At 49.3% G+C, this 22,516-nt stretch overlaps 1 protein-coding gene across 4 annotated transcripts in view; it reads left to right on the top strand.

Moving 5' to 3' along the window:
- The window catches only part of ATP9B (ATPase phospholipid transporting 9B (putative)), a 164,007-nt gene that overhangs the window by 13,532 nt on the left and 127,959 nt on the right, over positions 1-22,516 (top strand). For all 4 annotated transcript variants that reach the window (XM_040985149.1, XM_040985150.1, XM_040985151.1 and 1 more), the window contains exons 2-4: positions 7,349-7,522; positions 15,102-15,252; positions 17,303-17,416. In XM_040985149.1, coding sequence (XP_040841083.1) covers positions 7,349-7,522; positions 15,102-15,252; positions 17,303-17,416 — 439 coding nt within the window. The remainder of the gene's footprint in view (positions 1-7,348; positions 7,523-15,101; positions 15,253-17,302; positions 17,417-22,516) is intronic.

Raw genomic sequence — 22,516 nt, forward strand, 5'->3', positions numbered from 1 at the left:
ATGCAGGAGGCCCCAAGTGATAGCTTGACCTCTGGCCTCCCCTTGCCTGCTGCCCACAGTGCAGGTCACAGCAGAGTGCTTCTTTGGGGGAACTCCTTGGAATCAGCTGCAAGAATTCCCTGTAACAAGAATCCGTTCTTCATTCGAGGAAGAGGTTGAATGTTTGTATATGGAGACATGCAAAACCCCAGGTTCAGGCAACACAAGTGTGTGTCTGGAGCCAACTAGCATACCGTGGGCCATTGTATCGTGGACTCTGATTCAGAAATTGCTCTGTTTGTATGTAGAACTGGGATGCTTTATTATTTCATGGATTCATGGATTTTGCAGAACATCTGAGGGATTTCCAGCTCCAGCCTGACAGTGTTTATCATTCAGATGGAGTTCACTCCTCAGCACAGTGGCTCACTGCTCAGTTCGCCTTTTGCTTGTTGCAGCAAGGCGTGAGGCATGTTCTGTAGGCAGCGTGTCTGTAATCTGGTTAATTCAGTTGCTGCTCTGCTTTAACTGGTGTGGTGTTTATCTCTGTACTGCTGACACATTACTTGAGAGATGGCATTTACCTTTTTTCTTTGGGAAGACGTGGAGCTCTGCAGTCCAACCCTGGTGTGTGGCGAGGCCATAGTCCACACACTCATGGGGTAGGTGGTAGCAGGGCTGGGCAGCGTGCTAGGGCCCTGGTCCGGGGAGGGGACAGTGCTCAGCCCGCAGCCCCTGTGCCACCTCAACGGTCTGCAGTTTGGCAGTTGTTAGTTCATCAGTGACATCACTGTGCTCGACAGGTGCATTTGATGTGCACAGTACTTCTTAAATATGCAAGCAAAGGTGAAATCTTTGTCTTTCTTAAAGTTGGAGGATGAGTGCATTGTAAACATGTTTCTCTACTATCAGTTAACTACTCAGAAACGTCCCTCTAGGTTGGAAGCATTGTCGCTGTTGGGTTTAAGCTGGTGGTTGCCTTGAGAATGTTGGTGGAGACACGAGACACGTGGGAATGCGGCACCTCTGGCCAGTGGTGTGTCGTAGTGCGAGTCCCTGGTTCCTGAGCGTGGCTGGCAGGTCCACAGCCGTCCCTGCTGCTCCCGAGGCAGTGCTGCTGGCGGTGCTATCATCTGGCCCAGTGTCTTTGTTCACATTGTTTTTACTCGTTTTAGAAATATGTTTCCAGAATTATACTTAATTGCTGGAAACGTTGATTTTTCTTGAGTGACAAACCAATTAAGTGTGTGTGACACCAGGCAACAAAGACACTTAGGATTCTGTGCTTATCCCGTCTCGGAAAAATCCATTATTCATCATCTTATTGTTTCTAAATACTGAGGTAAAATTTTCAATACAATAGGAAAATTGCTTTGGGAATGGAATAAATTACTTGCCAGTTCAAAGGCTGCGTTTCTGAAGTGGAGGTTACTAACCACGGTGCTGCTGCGCTCATTATCCCGTCTCATTGTGCTGCTGCACCAGGGTGGGGCTGCACGCACGGCTTCCGCAAGCACTGGGACTCTCACTCCACGTGTTAGTGATGGGAGATTTGGGGTTCTAATTGCTTCTTCTGTAAATATTCATTTTCTTATTGGCTGGTTTTTATATAGAGAAATAAAAAAGACTTTTTAAGGGAAAATTTATGTGTTAGACCTATTATCTCCTAGGTCATGCCATTTTTATTTCCTCATTGCAGATTGTCTGCTCATGCTAAAAGGAGTGGACCCAAACGTGTCTGTGTGTTGCTCTGTGAGAATTGCTGTCGTTTTGTCGTGCTCCATGCATTCCCTCGCTGGATACCAAGTGCACTTGGGAAGAGCTGAGGCCAGGGGTTGGGTTGATCGGAGCGTCGTCTGATGGCTGCGTGACATCGGGACATGACCTCTCTCTCCAGCAGCTCTTCATTGTGGCTTCTCTGCTAGTGACTGATAGCCTGCCTTGTGGCTGCACGCGCACAGAATGCGCTCTCCGACGGCGTGTCTGCCTGTCTGCCCATTAGTCCTTCTGCCCGTCTCCCTGTCTGCCCACCTGCCCACCTGCCTATCTCCCTGTCTACCTGCCTGCCTGCTTGCCTGCCCGTCTGCCTGTCTGCCCATCTTGATGCAGTGGGCTTGGGACTGTGGTGACAACAGTAGTCTAGGAGTTACTGTGGTATGTCAAGGTCAAGCCCAACTAAGGTTTGTACCTCCTCCAGTGCGACCCCCAGGGGCAGAGTACTAGCAGCATTTGTTAGTATTCTTCTTTTTAATTTTATTTTTTAAAAAAGGTTTATTTATTTTTATTAGATTTACAGAGAGATCTTTCATTTGTTGGTTCACTCTACAAGTAGGTGTAGTCGCTGGAGCTGAGCCAATCCAAAGCCAGGAGCCAGGAGCCAGGAGCCTCTTCTTGGTCTCCCATGCAGGTGCAGGGTCCAAAGGCTTTGTTCTATCATTGACTGCTTTCCCAAGCCACAAGCATGGAGCTGGATGGGAAGTGGAGCAGCTGGGACATGAACTGGCACCTGTAAAAGATCCCTGACCTTGGAGGTGGAGAATTAGCCAACTGAACCACTGTGCTGGGCCCCTGTTCTTGTGTATATAACAGCGCTGACCATTTGTAAGTGTGAAGTTGAGAGGCAGTGATTGGGCTCCCAGTGTGTCGTGTGTGTATGCCTTAGACTCCTGCCGTCTCCCCTCCTGGGCAGGGGGCCTCGTTCTCGCCCAGACACCTCACACAGGCAGATTCACTCCAAGGTTTCCTCTCTCTCCCCCATTCTTTTCTTTCTTTTCTATTTTGTGTCTTATTTTTCACTCAGCATGACATCTTTGAGGGTTATATTGTTGGGTGTAGAATATGTCAGAATTTTCTTTTTAAGGCAGAATAATACTCCTTTCTATTTTTACAGTGGATATTTGAGGGCTTTATTAACAAATTTCATATTTAATCAAAAGGCAGAGGAGTCCTCCCCACACTCTTCTGACTAAATCCTTTGAATTTTGATGTGTCCTGTTTTTATTTTAATTCACTTCAAAAGTTGCTTTCGTTTTCCAGAGACTCCTATGTTTTGGCGGGGACTTTCCTCACGTAATGTGACTGCGAGTTTTCAAAACACCTGTTAGCACCTTTTCCAAGATGCGCTAGTGCACACATTGTGTGGTGTAGCTCTGGACTGTGTGCGGTGGCCTGAGAGGAGCACTGCAGCATGCTTCTCCTGGGTGTTGAGTACCGTGTTCTGTGCATCTAAGAAGTTTGAAAATGTTGCTTCATATTCTTTCCTTTTCAAACGTCAGTAGAGAGGTTGAAGTATTTAAGTATTTATGCACTGCTTTGGTTGTCTTTAGGTGGTGGTGTCTCTGCATGGTGTAGGTGGTGCCTGTGCAGAGTGTTGGTAGTGTCTGTACAGAGTGTAGGTGGTGTCTGTTGTGAACAGTGTAGGTGGTTTCTGTGCACAGTGTAGGTGGTGTCTGTGCAGAGTGTAGGTGGTGTCTGTGCACAGTGTAGGTGGTGTCTGTGCAGAGTGTAGGTGGTGTCTGTACACAGTGTAGGTAGTGTCTGTACAGAGTGTAGGTGGTGTCTGTTGTGCACAGTGTAGGTGGTGTCTGTGCACAGTGTAGGTGGTGTCTGTGCACAGTGTAGGTGGTGTCTGTGCACAGTGTAGGTAGTGTCTGTACAGAGTGTAGGTGGCTTCTGTTGTGCACAGTGTAGGTGGTATCTGTGCACAGTGTAGGTGGTGTCTGTGCACAGTGTAGGTGGTGTCTGTGCACAGTGTAGGTGTCTGTCAGTGTAGGTGGTGTCTGTGCACAGTGTAGGTGTTCTGTGCACAGTGTAGGTGGTCTGTGCACAGTGTAGGTGGTGTCTGTGCACAGTGTAGGTGGTGTCTGTGCACAGTGTAGGTGGTGTCTGTGCACAGTGTAGGTGGTGTCTGTGCACAGTGTAGGTGGTGTCTGTACACAGTGTAGGTGGTGTCTGTGCACAGTGTAGGTGGTGTCTGTGCACAGTGTAGGTAGTGTCTGTGCACAGTGTAGGTGGTGTCTGTGCACAGTGTTGGTAGTGTCTGTGCACAGTGTAGGTGGTGTCTGTGCACAGTGTAGGTAGTGTCTGTGCACAGTGTAGGTGGTGTCTGAGCACAGTGTAGGTGTGTGACGTAGGTGTCTGTGCACAGTGTAGGTGGTGTCTGTGCACAGTGTAGGTGGTGTCTGTGCACAGTGTAGGTGGTGTCTGTGCACAGTGTAGGTGGTGTCTGTGCACAGTGTAGGTGGTGTCTGTGCACAGTGTAGGTGGTGTCTGTGCACAGTGTAGGTGGTGTCTGTGCACAGTGTAGGTGGTGTCTGACTGTAGGTGGTGTAGGTGCACAGTGTAGGTGTGTCTGTGCACATTGTGGTGGTGTCTGTGCACGAGTGGTAGGTGGTGTGTCTGTGCACAGTGTGGGTGTGTCTGTGCACGTGTAGGTGGTGTCTGTGCACAGTGTAGGTGGTGTCTGTGCACAGTGTAGGTGTGTCTGTACAGTGTAGGTGTCTGTGCACAGTGTAGGTGGTTCTGTGCACAGTGTAGTGGTGTCACAGTGTCTGTGCACAGTGTAGGGTGTCTGTGCACAGTGTAGGTGGTGTCTGTGCACAGTGTAGGTGGTGTCTGTGCACAGTGTAGGTGGTGTCTGTGCACAGTGTAGGTGGTGTCGACAGTGTTTGTAGTGTCTGTGCACAGTGTAGGTGGTGTCTGTGCACAGTGTAGGTAGTGTCTGTACACAGTGTAGGTGGTGTCTGAGCACAGTGTAGATGGTGTCTGTTGTGCACAGTGTTGGTAGTGTCTGTGCACAGTGTAGGTGGCTTCTGTACACAGTGTAGGTAGTGTCTGTGCACAGTGTAGGTGGTGCCTGTGCACAGTGTAGGTGGTGTCTGCACAGTGTAGGTGGTATCTGTGCACAGTGTAGGTGGTGTCTGTGCAGAGTGTAGGTGGTGTCTGTGCAGAGTGTAGGTGGTGTCTGCACAGTGTAGGTGGTGTCTGAGCACAGTGTAGGTGGTGTCTGTGCAGTGTTGGTAGTGTCAGTGCACAGTGTAAGTGGTGTCTGAGCACAGTGTTTGTAGTGTCTGTGCACAGTGTAGGTGGTGTCTGTGCACAGTGTAGGTGGTGTCTGTGCACAGTGTAGGTGGTGTCTGTGCACAGTGTAGGTGGTGTCTGTGCACAGTGTAGGTGGTGTCTGTGCAGAGTGTAGGTGGTGTCTGTGCACAGTGTAGGTGGCTTCTGTGCACAGTGTAGGTGGTGTCTGTGCACAGTGTAGGTGGTGTCTGTGCACAGTGTAGGTGGTGTCTGTTGTACACAGTGTAGGTGTTGTCTGTGCACAGTGTAGGTGGTGTCTGCACAGTGTGTGTGTAGCACAGTGTAGGTGTGTCTGTGCACAGTGTAGGTGGTGTCTGTGCACAGTGTAGGTGGTGTCTGTGCACAGTGTGGGTGGTGTCTGTGCACTGTGTAGGTGGTGTCTGTGCACAGTGTAGGTGGTGTCTGTGCACAGTGTAGGTGGTGTCTGTACACAGTGTAGGTGGTGTCTGTGCACAGTGTAGGTGGTTTCTGTGCACAGTGTAGGTGGTGTCTGTGCACAGAGTAGGTACTGTCTGTGCACAGTGTAGGGAGTGTCTGTGCACAGTGTAGGTGGTGTCTGTTGTACACAGTGTAGGTGGTGTCTGTGCACAGTGTAGGTGGTGTCTGTGCACAGTGTAGGTGGTGTCTGTGCAGAGTGTAGGTGGTGTCTGTGCACAGTGTAGGTGGTATCTGTGCACAGTGTAGGTGGTGTCTGTGCACAGTGTAGGTGGTGTCTGTGCACAGTGTAGGTGGTGTCTGTTGTACACAGTGTAGGTGGTGTCTGTGCACAGTGTAGGTGGTGTCTGCACAGTGTAGGTGGTGTAGGTGCACAGTGTAGGTTGTGTCTGTGCACATTGTGGGTGGTGTCTGTGCACTGTGTAGGTGGTATAGGTGCACAGTGTAGGTTGTGTCTGTGCACAGTGTGGGTGGTGTCTGTGCACTGTGTAGGTGGTGTCTGTGCACAGTGTAGGTGGTTTCTGTGCACTGTGTAGGTGGTGTCTGTGCACAGTGTAGGTGGTGTCTGTGCACAGTGTAGGTAGTGTCTGTACACAGTGTAGGTGGTGTCTCTGCACAGTGTAGGTGGCGTCTGTGCACAGTGTTGGTAGTGTCTGCACAGTGTAGGTGGCTTCTGTTGTGCACAGTGTAGGTGGTGTAGGTGCACAGTGTAGGTTGTGTCTGTGCACAGTGTGGGTGGTGTCTGTGCACTGTGTAGGTGGTGTCTGTGCACAGTGTAGGTGGTTTCTGTGCACTGTGTAGGTGGTGTCTGTGCACAGAGTAGGTGGTGTCTGTGCACAGAGTAGGTGGTGTCTTGTGTACAGTGTAGACGCTGTTCTCTGTTTCTTATATGATGATGGTGCTTATTGCTGAACAGGAAGTTTTGATAAAGGAGTTACTGGGATGGTATTACAGGATCAAAATTATTCCCTTTGTATTTTTTATCAGCCTCAGCAATAAACTGAGGGGGGTGGTTCTTAGCTCTTGGTATACAGCCGTGGTTCTTTAAGTTACTTGTGGATTTGAGTGATTACTGTGAAGTTGTATACCATTGAGCATTTGGATGTTAATGGATGATGTGTTTTTTCTGCTAGGATGAAGTCCAGGATTGTATTGGCCTCTTCCCTTGGCTCTGGTCTACACTGATGCTGGAAATTTACAAGAGCTCATGATTTAGGCTGGTGCTCCAGACACCCTGGTGCTAGCTGGGGGAGCCTGGGGCAATGTCCGCAGTGCCTTTGGGAGCCCAGGATTGCGTCTTACCATCCATAGTGCTTCTGTAGGGGCCCGGGATTGTGTCCATTCGGTACACAGCATCGTGGGAGGTGAGGTCAGAGCATAGAGGGCACCCGGGGCTGTGCCCATGCAGTACATGGCATCATGAGAGGTGGGGTCAGAGCATAGAGGGCTCCTGGTTTGCTGTTGAGATGCTGGGAACTACTGCAGTTCCTGCCACAGGGATCCCGATGGTCTCTGAGGAGTTCAGACTAGGACCCTCTTCCAAGGCCCCTCCAACCTTCCAAAGCTGTCACACTGAGGACAGAGACCCAGTGTGTGTATTCAGGACTCAGGCCATCGAGACCTCAGCAAGGAAGGGCGCCCCCTGCTGCCTCCCAGCCTGTATTCACAGCACCTGTAAGACAGGCTTTCTTGAGCCTCAGTTCATTTGTTTTTTGGAGAGGAATGTATGATCATAGTTATTTGAGCTGAATGCAGGGAGCTTAGGGTATGGAGCGAGCATGTCCGTAGTAACATTAGGCCTGCTGCTGGAGCACTGGCTGCCTGACCTCTCAGTGCTGTGTCTGTCTCTGACTAGGTACCAGCTAGAAGATGAGTCTGCCCACCTGGACGAAATGCCGCTGATGATGTCTGAAGAAGGCTTTGAGAACAACGAAGATGACTACCACACATTACCGCGGGCTCGGGTAACACGAAGAAAAAGAGGACTGGGGCAGTTTGTCGGTGGTGGATGGAGGTTCCTCTGTACCAGGTTGGTTGTCCCCATGGGCACAGGACTTCCTGACGCACTGAGGTTACTTATCAGCTTAGTTTGCATTGTGCTTAACTGTTGGATTGGAATAAAGCTAAGAAGGCTGAAAATGATGTCATGAAGAGTCGTAGCTGTGTTAGTCAAAGTAAGTAGGGCTAACCAAGGGGAGGGCCTCTCACAAGGTGACTGAAGTCATGTTCACTGAACCTGGAGGAATTCTGAGGAGTCGGTTGCACGTTGGCCACATGGAATAAGGGACAAGACTGAGTAACATCTTAGTGAACATAGCAGTCTTTTTATGTCATAAAATTTGTATGAAGAAAGCATGTCATGCTCAGGATTATTCTGCAGTTTCTGATAGTGAGTTTTTGACTTACTGAAAGTATTGTCTACATTTAGTAGTCACAGTGTGTGAGTGTTAGGTTCCTGATTTATCTGAAAGAGAACTTGCATTTCTGATTTACTCCCCAAATGGCTGCAACAACCAGCGGAGCTGAACCAGACCGAGAGCGTCAGCCAGGCCTCCATGGGGCGCGGGTGGGTGGTGAGCAGGTGTCCAGACCTTTGGACCATCATCCACTGCTTTTCCCAGGCCATTCACAGGGAATAGGATCAGAAGTGGATCAACCGGGCCCGGCGCGGTGGCGCAAGTGGTTAAAGGTCCTCGCCTTGCACGCCCGGGATCCCATATGGGCGCCGGTTCTAATCCCGGCAGCCCCGCTTCCCTTCCAGCTCCCTGCCTGTGGCCTGGGAAGGCAGTCGAGGACAGCCCAAAGCTTTGGGAACCTGCACCCGTGTGGGAGACCCGGAAGAGGCTCCTGGCTTCGGATCGGCATAGTATCGGCCCGTTGCGCTCACTTGGGGAGTGAATCATCGGACGGAAGATCTTCCTCTCTGTCTCTCCTCTCTGTATATCCGCCTTTCCAATGAAAAAAAATAATAAAAATAAATCTTTAAAAAAAAAAAAGAAGTGGATCAACCAAGACTTGAACCAGTGCCCTGTAAGATGCTGATGTGACAGTGGCTTTGCCAGCATGAGTACCTCAGGAACGATGGTCATTCCTTTCCACTGCATTGACTTTGGTCTGTCTGTGTGTGTGTTTGTCTTTGAGGCTCATTTGTTTATTTGAAAGGCAAAATTATAGAGAGAGAGAGGGAAAGACATCTGGTGGGTCATTCCTCAGATGGCCACCAGAGCCAGGGATGGTCCAGCAGGAGCCAGCAGCTTCTTCCAGGTGTCCCACATGTGTGGTAGCAGCCCAAGGGCTTGGATTTCCTTCTGCTGCTTTCCCAGGCCTTAGCAGGGAGCTGGGACAGAAGTGTTGCTGCAGGGACTTCAACCGATACCTTTTTGGGGATGCACCTCTGGTAGAAGCTTAGCCTACTATGCCACACTGCTGGCCTGTGAGACTATTTTAATTACTTAATAATGTGTAGTGACAGCTTGTTTTAGCTTTACATTACAGTTTCTTAATAATTAAGTTGACCATCTTCACATTCGTTTGTTCTTGTCACTGAATGTGTGACACCATTGTTGTAAAGCAAATATTACAATGAACCACATGAATTTTTGTTTACCAGTGCATATCAGAGTTAGGCTTACAATACATGTGGTCAGTTAGGTGTGCAATAGTATTATGTCTGGAAAATAGGCTACATGCCTGAATTTCAAAATACTTTATAGCTTAAAAAGACTTAACAAGAAAGTCGTGTTCTTCTGGCTTGTTGGAAGGTCTTGGCTCCAAATGACTACAATGGTTGAATTTGGGCCCGACTAAAGCCAGAAGCACAAAACTTGGTCTGGGGCTGTCCTGTGGGTGGCAGGGAGCCATGTGCTTGGCTCACCACTGCTGCTTTCTCAGGCACTTTAACAAGGTGCTAGATTAGAAGTGGAGCATCTGAGACTTGAACTGGCACTGGAAGGATGTTGGCACCACAGGTGGCAGCTCAGCCAGTTGTGCCATGGGCCTGGTACAAGTGGTACAAGGTGTGTATATTGGTTTTTTGGAATTTTCTGCACTGGCTGTCGTGTCACTTGCGAGCAGTGCTGGTTTCATGTCTTTGTTCTTGCTCTCTCTACATTTTTCCTCTGGTTTTAAGCAGCTGGCAGAAGCTTAGGGTGCTGTGTAGAAGGCGGGCTGACAGGCACCTGCCCCGACCAGTTTTAGGGAGGAAGCTCTCAGCATTTCAGCACACATGCACAGTTACTCATCTAGGTGTGCATGCAGTTTTCTTTGAGAAATCTGCACTGTATTGAGAACACAGCAGAGCATTGGTGGCAGGGCTAGCCTGATGGCAGTGCAACAAGAGGGGTGAGTGTGGGCAAATCAGAAGACAGATGGAGAATAAACGGAAGGAGCATCTTTAAGAGACAGGGGTTTGGGAAGGAGAGAGTAAAGTAATGTTTTTATTACTGATTGGGAATGAGTCCTTTGATCAAAGATGTGTTAGGACACAGAAGTAGACAGAAAAAAATATAAGAAAAGTTCTGCTTTGGTTGAGATCATCAGTGAGCAGTAAGGAACATTTGTATTTAACCTGGCATGGTTTTAGAACTGTTTGCCCATGGAAGAGCCTGTGCCATGACCAAGCTGGCATCCCAGTTGAGGGTGGCCCAGCAGGACTGTGAGGTAATGGACTTGTGGTGGACAAAAGGCTGCTTGGATAGCATTGTCACCACCAGTTTGATGAATGGCCTGAGGTTCAGATGTGGGTGTTTCCAAGTGAAGCAAGGTGGTCCACATGGCACCTCTTTGGAGAATCTGGGCGTTTTAACCACCATGCCAGCTCAGAACCAGAGGGCAGACTGACTGTTGGGAGAAGTCCTAGGGTGGAGACTTGTGAGCAGAATGGCCCTGGGTGCAGATGTGTGGTGTCACCTCCCAGGAGGCACATAAGAAGGAGGTGACTGGCTGGTGTTGAGAGTGGAGGACTCTGGGTGGCTCTGGTCACTGCTGGGCATGGACGGTTCAGTTGAGTGGTGTGCACTGTGGAAGGGCATGGCGTGTTCTGAAGTAATGCTTACCTGACCACAGTAGTGGCAGTATGATGCCAAGAATCACAGACTTTGAGTGGTTGCCTCGTCATAGTGCTAAATATGTTATTCTTTTTTTTTTTTTTCAAAATGTTATCTTCAACAAGTAAAAATGTAATTATTTAAAAATTTTTTACTTGTGATTTATTCTTTTTCTTAAGGAATATGCCGAGAAATATTTGAAAATGTACATGTTAGCAGAAGCTCCACGTGTGGGGACCTTCATAGAGCGAGCACAGTCAGACACACTGGAGGGTCCCTGAATCTTGGTCTTCATGTCCTGGTGGGCTTGGTCAGGCGTGGAGGGGCTCCTGCCCAGGGGACAGAGGCCAGCTGAGTCTTAGTGAAGTGAGCTGTCCTGTTCGTGTCTGATACGTAAGACATTGCTGAGATTTTGAAAAGTGTGCCAAGAGAACCGGTCAGATTGGTCTGGTTTCTGTTTTTATTTCCTAATACCAAGCATTGTAAACATTTGTCAAAGAGAAGAAAATGCATAAAAATGGCTTAATTAAAGGAAGAAGGTGTTAGTTGGGATTATAACTCTTGTAGTGTAAATTGAGTTATAAATATTCATTGTATTTCAGTTTGTAGATTATGCGAGTAGTAGAGTTTTAAAGGTATTCTTGTTTTAAAATATTGTTTATGTATTTCTAAGGCAGAGAGACGGAAAGAGACCGAGACCTTTCACCTGCTGATTTAGTCCCCAGTTGCCTACAAGAGCTGGTGCTGGGCCAAGCCAGAGCCCAGACCTTCACCCAGTTCTCTCATGTAAGAGGTGGGGGCCAGCAGCTCGAGGCATCCATGGCTGCCTCCCAGCCCGTGAGCAGGACGCTGGACTCATAAACAGAGGGCACTCCAGCCCAGGGACTCTGTGCCAAAAGCCGGCCTTGAAAGGTTATGGCCTAAGACTTCATTGTTATTACTTGGTGAAATTCTGGTTTGGACGCTGAGAAAACTACTCTGAAATACAACTTTTGAAGCGTTTAGCTTTACGGATACAAAACTGATCCACCTTCCTGTTAGTTATGAGTATCCTTGGTTATAACTCTGATCTAGTGTCATGTGATCTGTGATGTAAAAACACCTGTTGCCAGGAAAGTGGAACTTGTGGGGGCAGGGAGTCTAGTGGGGGATTGTCCTTGTGTCCTGGGGCCTCTGCCCTCAGCAGCCTGCAGAGCAGCCGGGGCAGCAGCACAGGGAAGCCTGCACCTTTAGACTGTGCCATTGGGAGATGCAGCACGGGTCTGGGTTTTGACAGGATCTTGACATAGGAAAATGCTTTATTTGCTTTAGAGTACTACTTTGATTATGCAGACATTCGTGAGAAGCTACTAATGTAAAACATTTTGAAAAAAAATCATTTCTGCACTATTGGATTTCGTTTCATTGGAACCTGACAGTGTTAAGGCAATTTATATGCAAGGATGGGTGTGTCTTTCTGAACAGTCAAGTATGCCATGTACCTGAAAGTGCTGTTAAGCAGGGCTGTTGGTTATTTTCTTCCCAGAACCTCTCTGGTCTGTCCTCCGGTTTTTCCTTGTTTGCCAGTGCTTCATACATTCCTTTTCTCTAAACAGTCTGCAGTCATTTTGTCTTCCTCATTAATGGTACACAATCGAATCAGGCATTTACACACTTCCTGTGTTGCGGTTCATTCTCTCCCTGCATCCCTCCACCTTTCTTTCCTTCCTTTCATCCATCCATCGTCTTTCCATCTATGTGCCTTAAACAGAGAGAGAGACAGAGAAGCTGCATGTGGTAGTTGACTTCCCAAGCAGCCGCATTGGCCAGAGCTGGTCAGGCCCAAATCAGCAGCTTGAAAGTCCGTCTGAGTGTCTCTTCTGAGTGGCTGGGGCAGCCGGTGGGGTCCCCTTTCCCTGCTCTCCCAGGTGTGTTATCAGGGAACTGGATCGGGCAGGAAGCAGGCAGGCCTCTGACCAGTGTTGGTGTCACTCGCAGTGGCTTAACCCTAAGCCTACTGTATTTTCTTTATTTCTAGGTTTAATGTCCTTCACTGGAAGCAGGAAAGCTAACTGCCTCCCCATAACGGGATTTCCTGTCTGTAGTTCCAGGGGAAGCCCAGGCCTTTTCCAGTCTCCATCTGTTCACCCTGTGTCATTACCTGCAGCCTGATGGTAGCGCCCTCACCTCTGAGTCTGTCTACGCACAGTCAGTCCTTTGGTCATAACACCTGTAAAAAGGTGTTAGTGCCACAGTGGTGGGAATAGCTTTATTACATCTTGGAAGTAAAGAGATCTTGCATTTCTGAGTGGAGGTTCTAGAGAAAGGAGTGGGGTATAGTGTGTGTGTGTGTTGGGGCTCATAGCCAGGCTGGTGCCAGTGAGGCTCCAGGCTCGTGTCACGCAGTATGATGTGGCACTGCAAGATGAGCCTTTCTGTGTCAGGCGCACTGGGAGTTGCCAGACGTCTGGCCTTTATACATGTCTGTGTTCAGATACTTAGCTTTAAACACTGTTGCATCTTGGATTTGTTTGACTTTTGTGAATTAATGATCATGTTAGATAATTACATATCAGGAGACCAAAATTCATATCTGGATTCATCCTGAGGAGTAGTTGTTCTGGATATACCAAGGAAAGCTGTGTCCCCTGTGGTACCTACTGGAGGTGGCAGTGCTGTTCTGTGCCACCCACGAATGATGGGACTAGCCTGTATCTTGTGTCTGGGTGGCTATGTGACCAAGGAACTAGGGCTCTCATTTCCACTTCTGATCCAGTTCTCTGCCAGTGTGTCTTAGAAAGCAGTGGAAGTGACCCAAATCCTTGGGCCCCTGCACCATGTGGGAGACCTGAAGCAAGCTTCAAACCAGCTCAACTCTGGCTGTTGTGGTCATTGGGAGTGAACCAGTGAATAAAAGATTCTCTCGTTCTCCCTTCTCTCTGTAAATCTTTCAAATTAAAATCTTTATTAAAAGTGAAAAGAGGAATTATTTGACCATACCCTCCAAAAAAATCAGCCATAATGGAGATTTTTCTGCCTGTGTCTACTAGCTTTGGTGGCACCTAGGCTTGTACCGTTGCATCCTTGAAAGCACTCTACAGGGAGTTTGTGGGCTTATGGTTTAGTAAGTGATGCTAAGTAATGCCAGGAAATTGCCATTCCTGTAGAATTTGGTCCTCTTTATCCACCCCTGTTACAGCTCGGGGTGGTGCACATGGGGCCAGCCTTTGGCTGCTGTCCCATTCCCAGGCGAGCTTCCCAACACAGCGGGGGTCCCAGTCTTGTGGGCACTGGGAACAGGAGATTGGCTGTCTCTCTAGCCAGTTTCCGCACTTGCAGGTGGGTTACTAGCATGGCAGGAGCCAAGTGAGTGTCCAAGAGGTACGGTCCTCATTTCCCTTCATGCACACAGTGCCATGGGCAGTGCTGTTATGTGGCAGCTGTGCCCAGGTTTGGGAAGTGGCTTTTCAATGTGGGAAACAGTGGTGGTGGGCTGTGCAGTGACCGCCCTGGGGGAGGTGCTGGGATGGCTGTGCAGTGACCGCCCTGGGGGAGGTGCTGGGGTGGCTGTGCAGTGGCCACCCTGGGGGAGGTGCTGGGGTGGGCTGCACAGTGGCCATCCTGGGGGAGGTGCTGGGTTGGCTGTGCAGTGGCCATCCTGGGGGAGGTGCTGGGGTGGCTGTGCCGTGGCTGCCCTGGGGGCAGTGCTGTGATGGGCTATGCAGTGGCCGCACTGAGGGCAGTGCTGGGGTGGCTGTGCAGTGACCGCTCTGGGGGAGGTGCTGGGGTGGCTGTGCAGTGACCGCCCTGAGTGAGGTGCTGGGGTGGGCTGCGCAGTGGCCACCCTGGGGGAGGTGCTGGGGTGGCTGTGCAGTGGCCACCCTGGGGGAGGTGCTGGGGTGGCTGTGCAGTGGCCATCCTGGGGGAGGTGCTGGGGTGGCTGTGCAGTGGCCACCCTGGGGGAGGTACTGGGGTGGCTGCGCAGTGGCTTCCCTGGGGGAGGTGCTGGGGTGGCTGTGCAGTGGCCACCCTGGGGGAGGTGCTGGGGTGGCTGTGCAGTGGCCACCCTGAGAGAGGTGCTGGGGTGGCTGCCCTGGGGGAGATGCTGGGGTGGCTGCCCTGGGGGCAGTGCTGGGGCTGGGCTGTGCAGTGGCTTCCCTGGGGGAGGTGCTAGGTGAGCAGTGCAGTGGCTGCCCTGGGGGCAGTGCTGGGGTGGCTGCCCTGGGGGAGGTACTGGGGTGGCTGTGCAGTGGCTGCCCTGGGAACAGTGCTGGGGTGGGCTGTGCAGTGGCTTCCTGGGGGAGATGCTGGGGTGAGCTGTGCAGTGGCCGCCTGGGGGAGGTGCTGGGGTAGCTCTGCCCTGGCTGCCCTGGGGGAGGTGCTGATATGGGCTCAGAGCTAGGATGGCAGTGCCCACTTGTACAGGACTCTGAGCATGGTTATGTCAGACTGAAATCTGTAACCATACGGTATAAGCTGTGTGTCGCTGTGTGCCCCTGTGTCTGGCAGGAGACACTTCCCTGGATAGAGCAGCTTAAGCTTCCCAACAAAGTACACATGATATGTCTCTTCTGTTTTTCGCAGCTGCTGTGATTGGCTGATAAATATTTGTCAAAGAAAGAAAGAGCTGAAAGCACGCACAGTGTGGCTTGGATGTCCTGAAAAGTGTGAGGAGAAACATGCCAGGAATTCCATAAAGAACCAGAAATACAATGTGTTCACCTTTATCCCAGGGGTAAGCTGCTTCTGTTACTGCCAGAGGGTTTTTCCTGTGGGGTTTTAGAAGTCACGCAGGAACACGTGTGTCATGTAAGTGTTTATAGCTGTCTTTCTTGCTTCGTGTTATAATCATATCACCAGTTATTTTCAATTAGATGTTAGACTAAATTTAAAGTCAGAAGTTTAAATATTTTACATCCTTTTTATTGATAATTCTTGCTCAGATTATAAACTGAACTTTTATGTATTGTGGAATAGGATAATTTTGCTTTCTGTATATTACAATTAGTCTAATGCATATATTTCTCTTTCTGAAGTGAGTAAATCCAATATTGTCAGTTTTATAGCAGAGCTTTTTTTATGTTCTAGGGTTGACTTTATTCTGTTTTGCCAGAAAAGCTCTTGATTGAGTGGAAGAAGGGCTGTCTCTGTGTGTCACGTGTTCATTTCAGCATCCGTGCTGACTTCTGTGTCGGGTGTCGGTCCTGTATTCCCACCCTGAGTCCCTGTCCGTTCACTGGCTAGCAGACACTTGCTATCCAGTGTGCCTTTTTATTAAAACACACACAAATCATGGCACCATAATGAAAAGGTATGACTAAAATGTCAGATTGTTTTCAAGGCTGGTGAGTACTGTTCTGAGTGATGCTCCCGTGTTCTGCCGGGGTCAGGGGTCGGCCACACTGCAGTCTGCGGAAGGCGCCACGCATGCAGTGCAGAGCCAGCGGTGCTGCTTGCAGCTGCTCAGCCAGCCCACGGTGTGGCCGTGTCCTCGGGATACCTGTTGATGTCTGCGCAGCCATAACCACACGCTTGTTCTTTTTTCCTTAGATTGTCTCTGAAATTAGTCTTTTCAGCTAAAATGTAGTATTTTAGAAACATTTGGTAATTACACAGTAGGAATTCTAGCCATTTTTAGTACGAATGGCAGTTTCTGAATTGCTAATAGATATAATTTATGCTAACTGAGATTTTAAAGAATCACTGAGGAAAAAGGGAGCTTTCTTTCCTGCTGAGATTAATTTATGAAATAATACAAAACATTTTTAGACAGCAGTTGAACATGATTATGAATATAAAATGTAACTGATTTTTAGCTACATGCGTAACTTGGGGATGCTGCAGATAACTTCGTTATGTGACACCTGGCCCAGAACAGGTCAGCAGGGCACACTTGGTCCATCCTGGTCCATTGCTGAGCCTCTGCGGTCCCCCTGCTGCCCAGGAGCGGGGTGACTGATGGCAGTGTGCTGCGGGAATTACTTAGGTTATAAACATGAGCTTTGTTCCATTTGGTTTTTAAGTTAAATTTCCTAATTTGAGGCATTTGTAAGTAGAAGTCTGTTAATATACTGAATTTTGGGTTTTATTCCTTAAGATTACTGTCTTTGAATTAAAAAGCGAAGAAAACGTTTGATATTGGTATTAATAAGATTTTACTGAATGATGAAACTTAAAACTATTGTTAAAGACCAACTATTGGAGACAAAAGAAATTCAGGAAATTGTCTTCCCGAGAATCAGTCCATCATCTCACGTATTTTTCTCTTACATTTTGCATGTTTTGAGGTAAACCAGTACTCACAGAAGGCTAAAGCTTCTCTTGTGACGTGTGTATGTGTGGCTTGTACATGCCGCCTGTGTAAGGCAGGGCGTGCGCCTTTGACAAGTGTGACTAGCAGAGCTGGTAATGTGAATATGGGTCATGGGCTTTTTCGTTGTCAGGAGGCTGTGTGAGGCTAGGCCACCGCTGCCCTTACCGGGATCCGGCCGTGACTTGCTTTGAGGTGCAAAACTGAAATGTCGTTGAAGAAGAATGAAGTCATAGAGCAGGACACATTTGACATAAGTGAAAGTTTTTCATTTTCTTAGTTCATTCTGAACGTCCCTTGGGAATGACGTTCCTTTTCTTTCCATGTGGGTAGCTGCTGGAAGGCCAGCTTCAGCACTCGTGACTTCAGTGTGTGTAGTCTCACTGTTTGTTTGGAATGTACTTACATGCTGTACTTAATTGCGTTATTTTTTTTCTTTGAAAGGATTGTGTTAATTCTTTCATTTTCTTTTCAGGTTTTGTATGAACAATTCAAGTTTTTCTTGAATCTCTATTTTCTGGTGGTGTCCTGCTCACAGTTCGTGCCTGCATTGAAAATAGGCTATCTCTACACCTACTGGGCGCCTCTGGTAAAAGATTAAGATTAAATGTCTAAATATTTTAGAATGTAGTCTTAAGCCTTCAAACAGTGAAGAGATGAGTTAAACTAGACACAAATGTGTTGCTGTTGCTTGCAGAGAGTCACTGGGCATGGTGATGCTGAATTTCCTCAGGATATTCCACATTTTTGTGCCCTGCAGAGAGTGGAGAAGGCAGCTGCTGCTGGGACACCCCCAGGGCCTGTGGGTCTACACACACACACACACACACACACCCTCCCTGCCAGGACACCCCTAGGGCCTGGGGGCTGCACACACACACACACACACACACACACCCTCTCCCTGCCGGGACACCCCCAGGGCCTGTGGGTCTACACACACACACACACACACACACACACACACACACACCCCCTCTCCCTGCCGGGACACCCCTAGGGCCTGTGGGTCTGCACACACACACACACACACACACACACACACACACACCCTGCCGGGACACCCCTAGGGCCTGTGGGTCTACACACACACACACACACACACACACACATGCAACCTTCCTACCTACTAATTCATTTCCCAAATGCCTCACGCAGGGACTAAGCAGGGATCACCACTGGGTCTAAATCGAGCTGTGTTCCAGGGTGTGCAGGAGCAGGAAGTGCGGCTGGGAGCTGAGCGTGGCCTCTAACCCAGTGTGCTGAGGCGACAGGCCTGCCGTGTGATGTGCTCATCCACCTCTGGAAGACTTGAGCTCCTCTCTTACATCCTGTTGTTCTGAGTCACAGTAAGCAGCTGCCTCAGGAGTCCCAGGAGAACGGCAGAGGAGCCGAGCCCTCCCTCCCACTTGAGGAGGCTTGTCAGGGCTTTCTGACACCCACGGGGAGTTCCCCCTGTCCTTCCCCCTGTTGGATTTCAGAACTGAGTCACTTTTAAAAGCAGTTTTCTTCTGTTCTTGGTTTGGAAATAGCCTAGATTTATGCCTTCTCAAGAAATATGCTGAATATTGATGATCTATATGCTTGCACTGTTAATATGCTTTTAACCTTTGTTTTAACTGCACTTAAAAAGTTGGTGTGCACATTAAGATCACCTCCACAGCCAAGAAGCAAGGTTAGGGTTAGATCCAAATTCAGTTCAGATTTTTTAAGCTTCAAAAACTAGACATCCAGTACAGACTGTTTTTTATTAATCTAGGCAAAGTTTAAAATACTCAAACATAAACTTCCTAGGAAAATATCTTTAAAGAAGTTAGTTTAAAACGATGTAGGGAGGTGTCTCTCTTAACTGAGGAGGAAGTATCTGTCAAGGGCTTTTTCACCAGCTTTGCGGTCGTGCTATCTTTGTGGTGGTTTTCACAGCGTCCATTTCCAGGGCTGTGACAGCCCATGACAGTCCGTGTCAGCCTGTGATAGCCTGTGTCAGCCCGTGACAGCCTGTGACAGCCGGTGTCAGCCTATGTCAGCCCATGACAGCCTGTGTCAGCCTGTGACAGCCCGTGTCAGCCCATGACAGCCCATGTCAGTCCGTGACAGCCTGTATCAGCCTGTGTCAGACTGTGTCAGCCCATGACAGTCCATGTCAGCCTGTGACAGCCCGTGTCAGCCTGTGACAGCCCGTGTCAGCCCGTGACAGCCCGTGTCAGCCCATGACAGCCCGTGTCAGCCCATGACAGCCTGTGACAGCCCGTGACAGCCCGTGTCAGCCTGTGTCAGCCCGTGTCAGCCTGTGTCAGCCTGTGACAGCCTGTGTCAGCTTGTGTCAGACTGTGTCAGCCTGTGACAGCCCGTGACAGCCCATGACAGCCCGTGTCAGCCTGTGACAGCCTGTGACAGCCTGTCTTCTCTGCATGGGTGGTTTTTGGACACCTTCTTTTTACTGCTCTCTGTGATTCTGTGGGGTTATTAGTCAGTTGAAATTCACAGATTTATTTTAGCCCAAAAACCTAAAACAACAAAAGAGAAAAAACTGCTATAAAATCCAAGTTACTTCCAAGTTATTCTTTGTACAAACTGGGCGTGCTTTGTGATCTAATGACCTTCGGCAATGTCGTTGACTTCCTTTAACTCTGAACTAACTTTCGTGCAGTAGAAAACTGGAAACAAAGTGATTTCATTACCTTGTCTTATCTGGGTGAAGATGACCTTTCATATCATTCAGCTCTCAGAGCACTTTGCAGGTTTAATGCTTCTTCAAAATTAATAAGGTGGAATGAACCTGCTGAGGCAGAAGGTTGTTACGCCAAGAGAGCTCTGCAGCCGCATGTTCTGTGTGGAGTGTGAGATGTGTGGATGTGCATTTGGCAAGCAGACATGTCCTCCCTGCAGTCTGCTTTCTGACTCTCCACTGTGAGTGTCTGGAGGGCCGGGTGAATTGTCAGCAGGCCGTGCTGGCCAGTCCGAGGTGAAGTTCTGCATCTCCACATCTGTGCTGTGTGGGAGAAGGCACTTGGTGTAGTACACACTCAAAGAGAAATGGGTGATGGAACAATAGGCCTTTCCTCCCTGTACAAAAGTGTGGGTCGTTGTAGCGGTGGCCCCACCTGGCTGCAGAGGTGTCTGGAGACAGGCCCTGCGGAGCAGCCTGACTCAGCCAGATGTGGAAGCCAGGGCGGCCATTTTTGCTGTGGCTGTTCTTGTCTCCCAGCCTGGCTTGTCTGGCATGCAGTTCTGTAGTGTTTCCTTCTCTTGCCTGACTGTATTGAGGTAACTACTTCTGCAGTAAGACTTGCTTACTTGCCATGACTCCATGAACAACAGAGGTTGGAAACTCAACTCTGGTAGCAGAGAAGGAGTTGGTGAGGTCAGTTTGCTGTCCCTTTGGGCTCATGGGTCGGCTGTAGATCGTGTCTTTGGGGCAGATGAGCTGGTCACACCTCGTGGCTGTGGCTGAGCCCACATGGGTGTGATTTGCTTGGATGGACCTTGGCCTGCACTGGTCCCTGCTGTGGCTCCTTCACTCCAGCATGCCTTGCTAGGTCAGACTGAAGCCACGGGCCAGGAGCTTTCTCTGGGTCTTCCAAGTGGGTGCAGGAACCCAAGGACTTGGAGCATTTTCCACTGCTTCCCCAGGCACGTTAGCAGGGAGCTGGATCTGCAGTGGAGCAGCTGGGACTCGAAACTGGCACCTGTAAAGGATGCTGAAATCCCAGGGGGCAGCTTTTTTTTGCTGTGCATAGCACTGGCCCCATCCTGTTTTTGAAATAGTGAATGTCAGATCTGCCGACCACCTGAAAAAGAAAATGCCAGCCAAGTACAAACAGGCCTTTATTATGCAAAGAGAAGTCCATTCCTGGGCCTTTCCTGTGCAGTGGAGGAATGAAACTGGAGAGGACTGCAAGTGGGAAGGACATGCTGGGTAGAGGAGACAAAGGGTGCTGGTGTCAGCCCTGCTTGGGCTCTGAAAGGACAGGGATTGTTGGCCTTTGTCCATCATTGGCCCACACATGGCCTTGGCTGCGTTTGGGCATGCCAGATCTCTGGCTGAGGTCGCTGTGGTGCCCACCCACTTCCTGTAACCGCGGTAACCATCAGTGTACTTCACCGGACTTACATCACACCCCCGGTAACCAGCTAGATGCCTTCCCTCAGACACCAGGAGCCAGGAGTATCAAAAAGAAGAAATACGTAGGGGTAGATAAGCTAAAATGCATAATTATAAATTGCAAACAACAGAACACTTTGGAAAAAAAAATAAGTTTGAAAAAACCAAAAATCATCCCATGCTCACAGGTTGGGGGACATGGATTCAGCCTAACCCTCTTCAGGAGTCAGCAAGCTCAGGCCCACATGATGGTTCAGTGGCTAAATCCTTACCTTGGGAGCACCAGGATCGTAGATAGGTGCTGGTTCCTGTCCCGGCTGCTCTACTTCTCATCCAGCTCCCTGCTTGTGACCTGGAAAAGCAGTCAGGGATGGCCCAAAGCCTTGGGACCCTGGAGATTCATGGGAGACCCAGAGAAAGCTCCTGGCTTTAGATCAGCCCAGCTCCGGCCATGGTGGCCACTGGGGGTGTGAATCAATGGATGGAAGATCTTTCTGTCTCTCTCTCCTATCTGTAAATATGCCTTTGCAATAAAAATAAAATAAATCTTAAAAAAAAAAAAAAGATCAGCGGGCTTCACCCATTCCTCCCAAGAAATTCACAAGGTGATCTCAAAATTGATATGAAAATGTGAAGGGAACCCATCATACCCAGCACCCTAGAAAAACTAGATCCAAGTTGTAGTGTACACAGTCACCTTGTTAGTCAAGATAGCACAGTTCTAGCACAGTTCTGATGTGGAGAGGACACTGACCAATGGGGCGTGGTGAAGGAACCTAAAAGAAGTTTATATGTATGGGTAAATAGATTTTTGACCAGGACATCAGGGTGAAGCAGCCATGGTATTTTCCATACTTGGCCCTTGCCGACTAGCATCTGCACGTGGAGGGAGCATGCTGGGCCCTCTCTCACATCCCCCTAAAGTTCATGAGGTGGGGCACAGATCCAGCCAGCTTCAGCTTGAGGGCACCTGAAGAGCTAGAAATCATCAGAAGTCAGATTGTAGTGAGATTCAAGCTTCTTTCAGACAGCATCATCAAGAAAATAAAAAACCCAGATGAGAGAAAATAGTTGTAAGCATACACTTAAAATTCACACATCTAACAAGCTGTTTGTTCCAGAATAGATCTAGAATGCTCCCAACTCTCAGTGAAACAGTCTAGTGGAAGATCAGGGAAGATGAAGAGACAGCTATAAGCACATGACAAGATGCTCAGCCTGCTGTGACACCAGAGAGATGAGTGCAGTACAGAAATCACGTGGAAGTGTTGGAGGACACACCAAGGTCGGGGACATGCCGAGATGGGGGCCCCTGTGTGGGAGGACATGCCGAGATGGGGGCCCCTGTGTGGGAGGACATGCCAAGATAGGGGCCCCTGAGTGGGAGGACATGCTGAGATGGGGGCCCCTGAGTGGGAGGACATGCCGAGATGGGGGCCCCTGAGTGGGAGGACATGCCGAGATGGGGGCCCCTGAGTGGGAGGACATGCCGAGATGGGGGCCCCTGAGTGGGAGGACATGCCGAGATGGGGGCCCCTGTGCGGGGGGACATGCCGAGATGGGGACCCCTGTGTGGGGGGATGT

Source organism: Ochotona curzoniae, unplaced genomic scaffold (assembly GCF_017591425.1).
Source record: "Ochotona curzoniae isolate NIBS_2020 unplaced genomic scaffold, NIBS_Ocur_1.0 contig_43, whole genome shotgun sequence".
NCBI lineage: Eukaryota > Metazoa > Chordata > Mammalia > Lagomorpha > Ochotonidae > Ochotona > Ochotona curzoniae.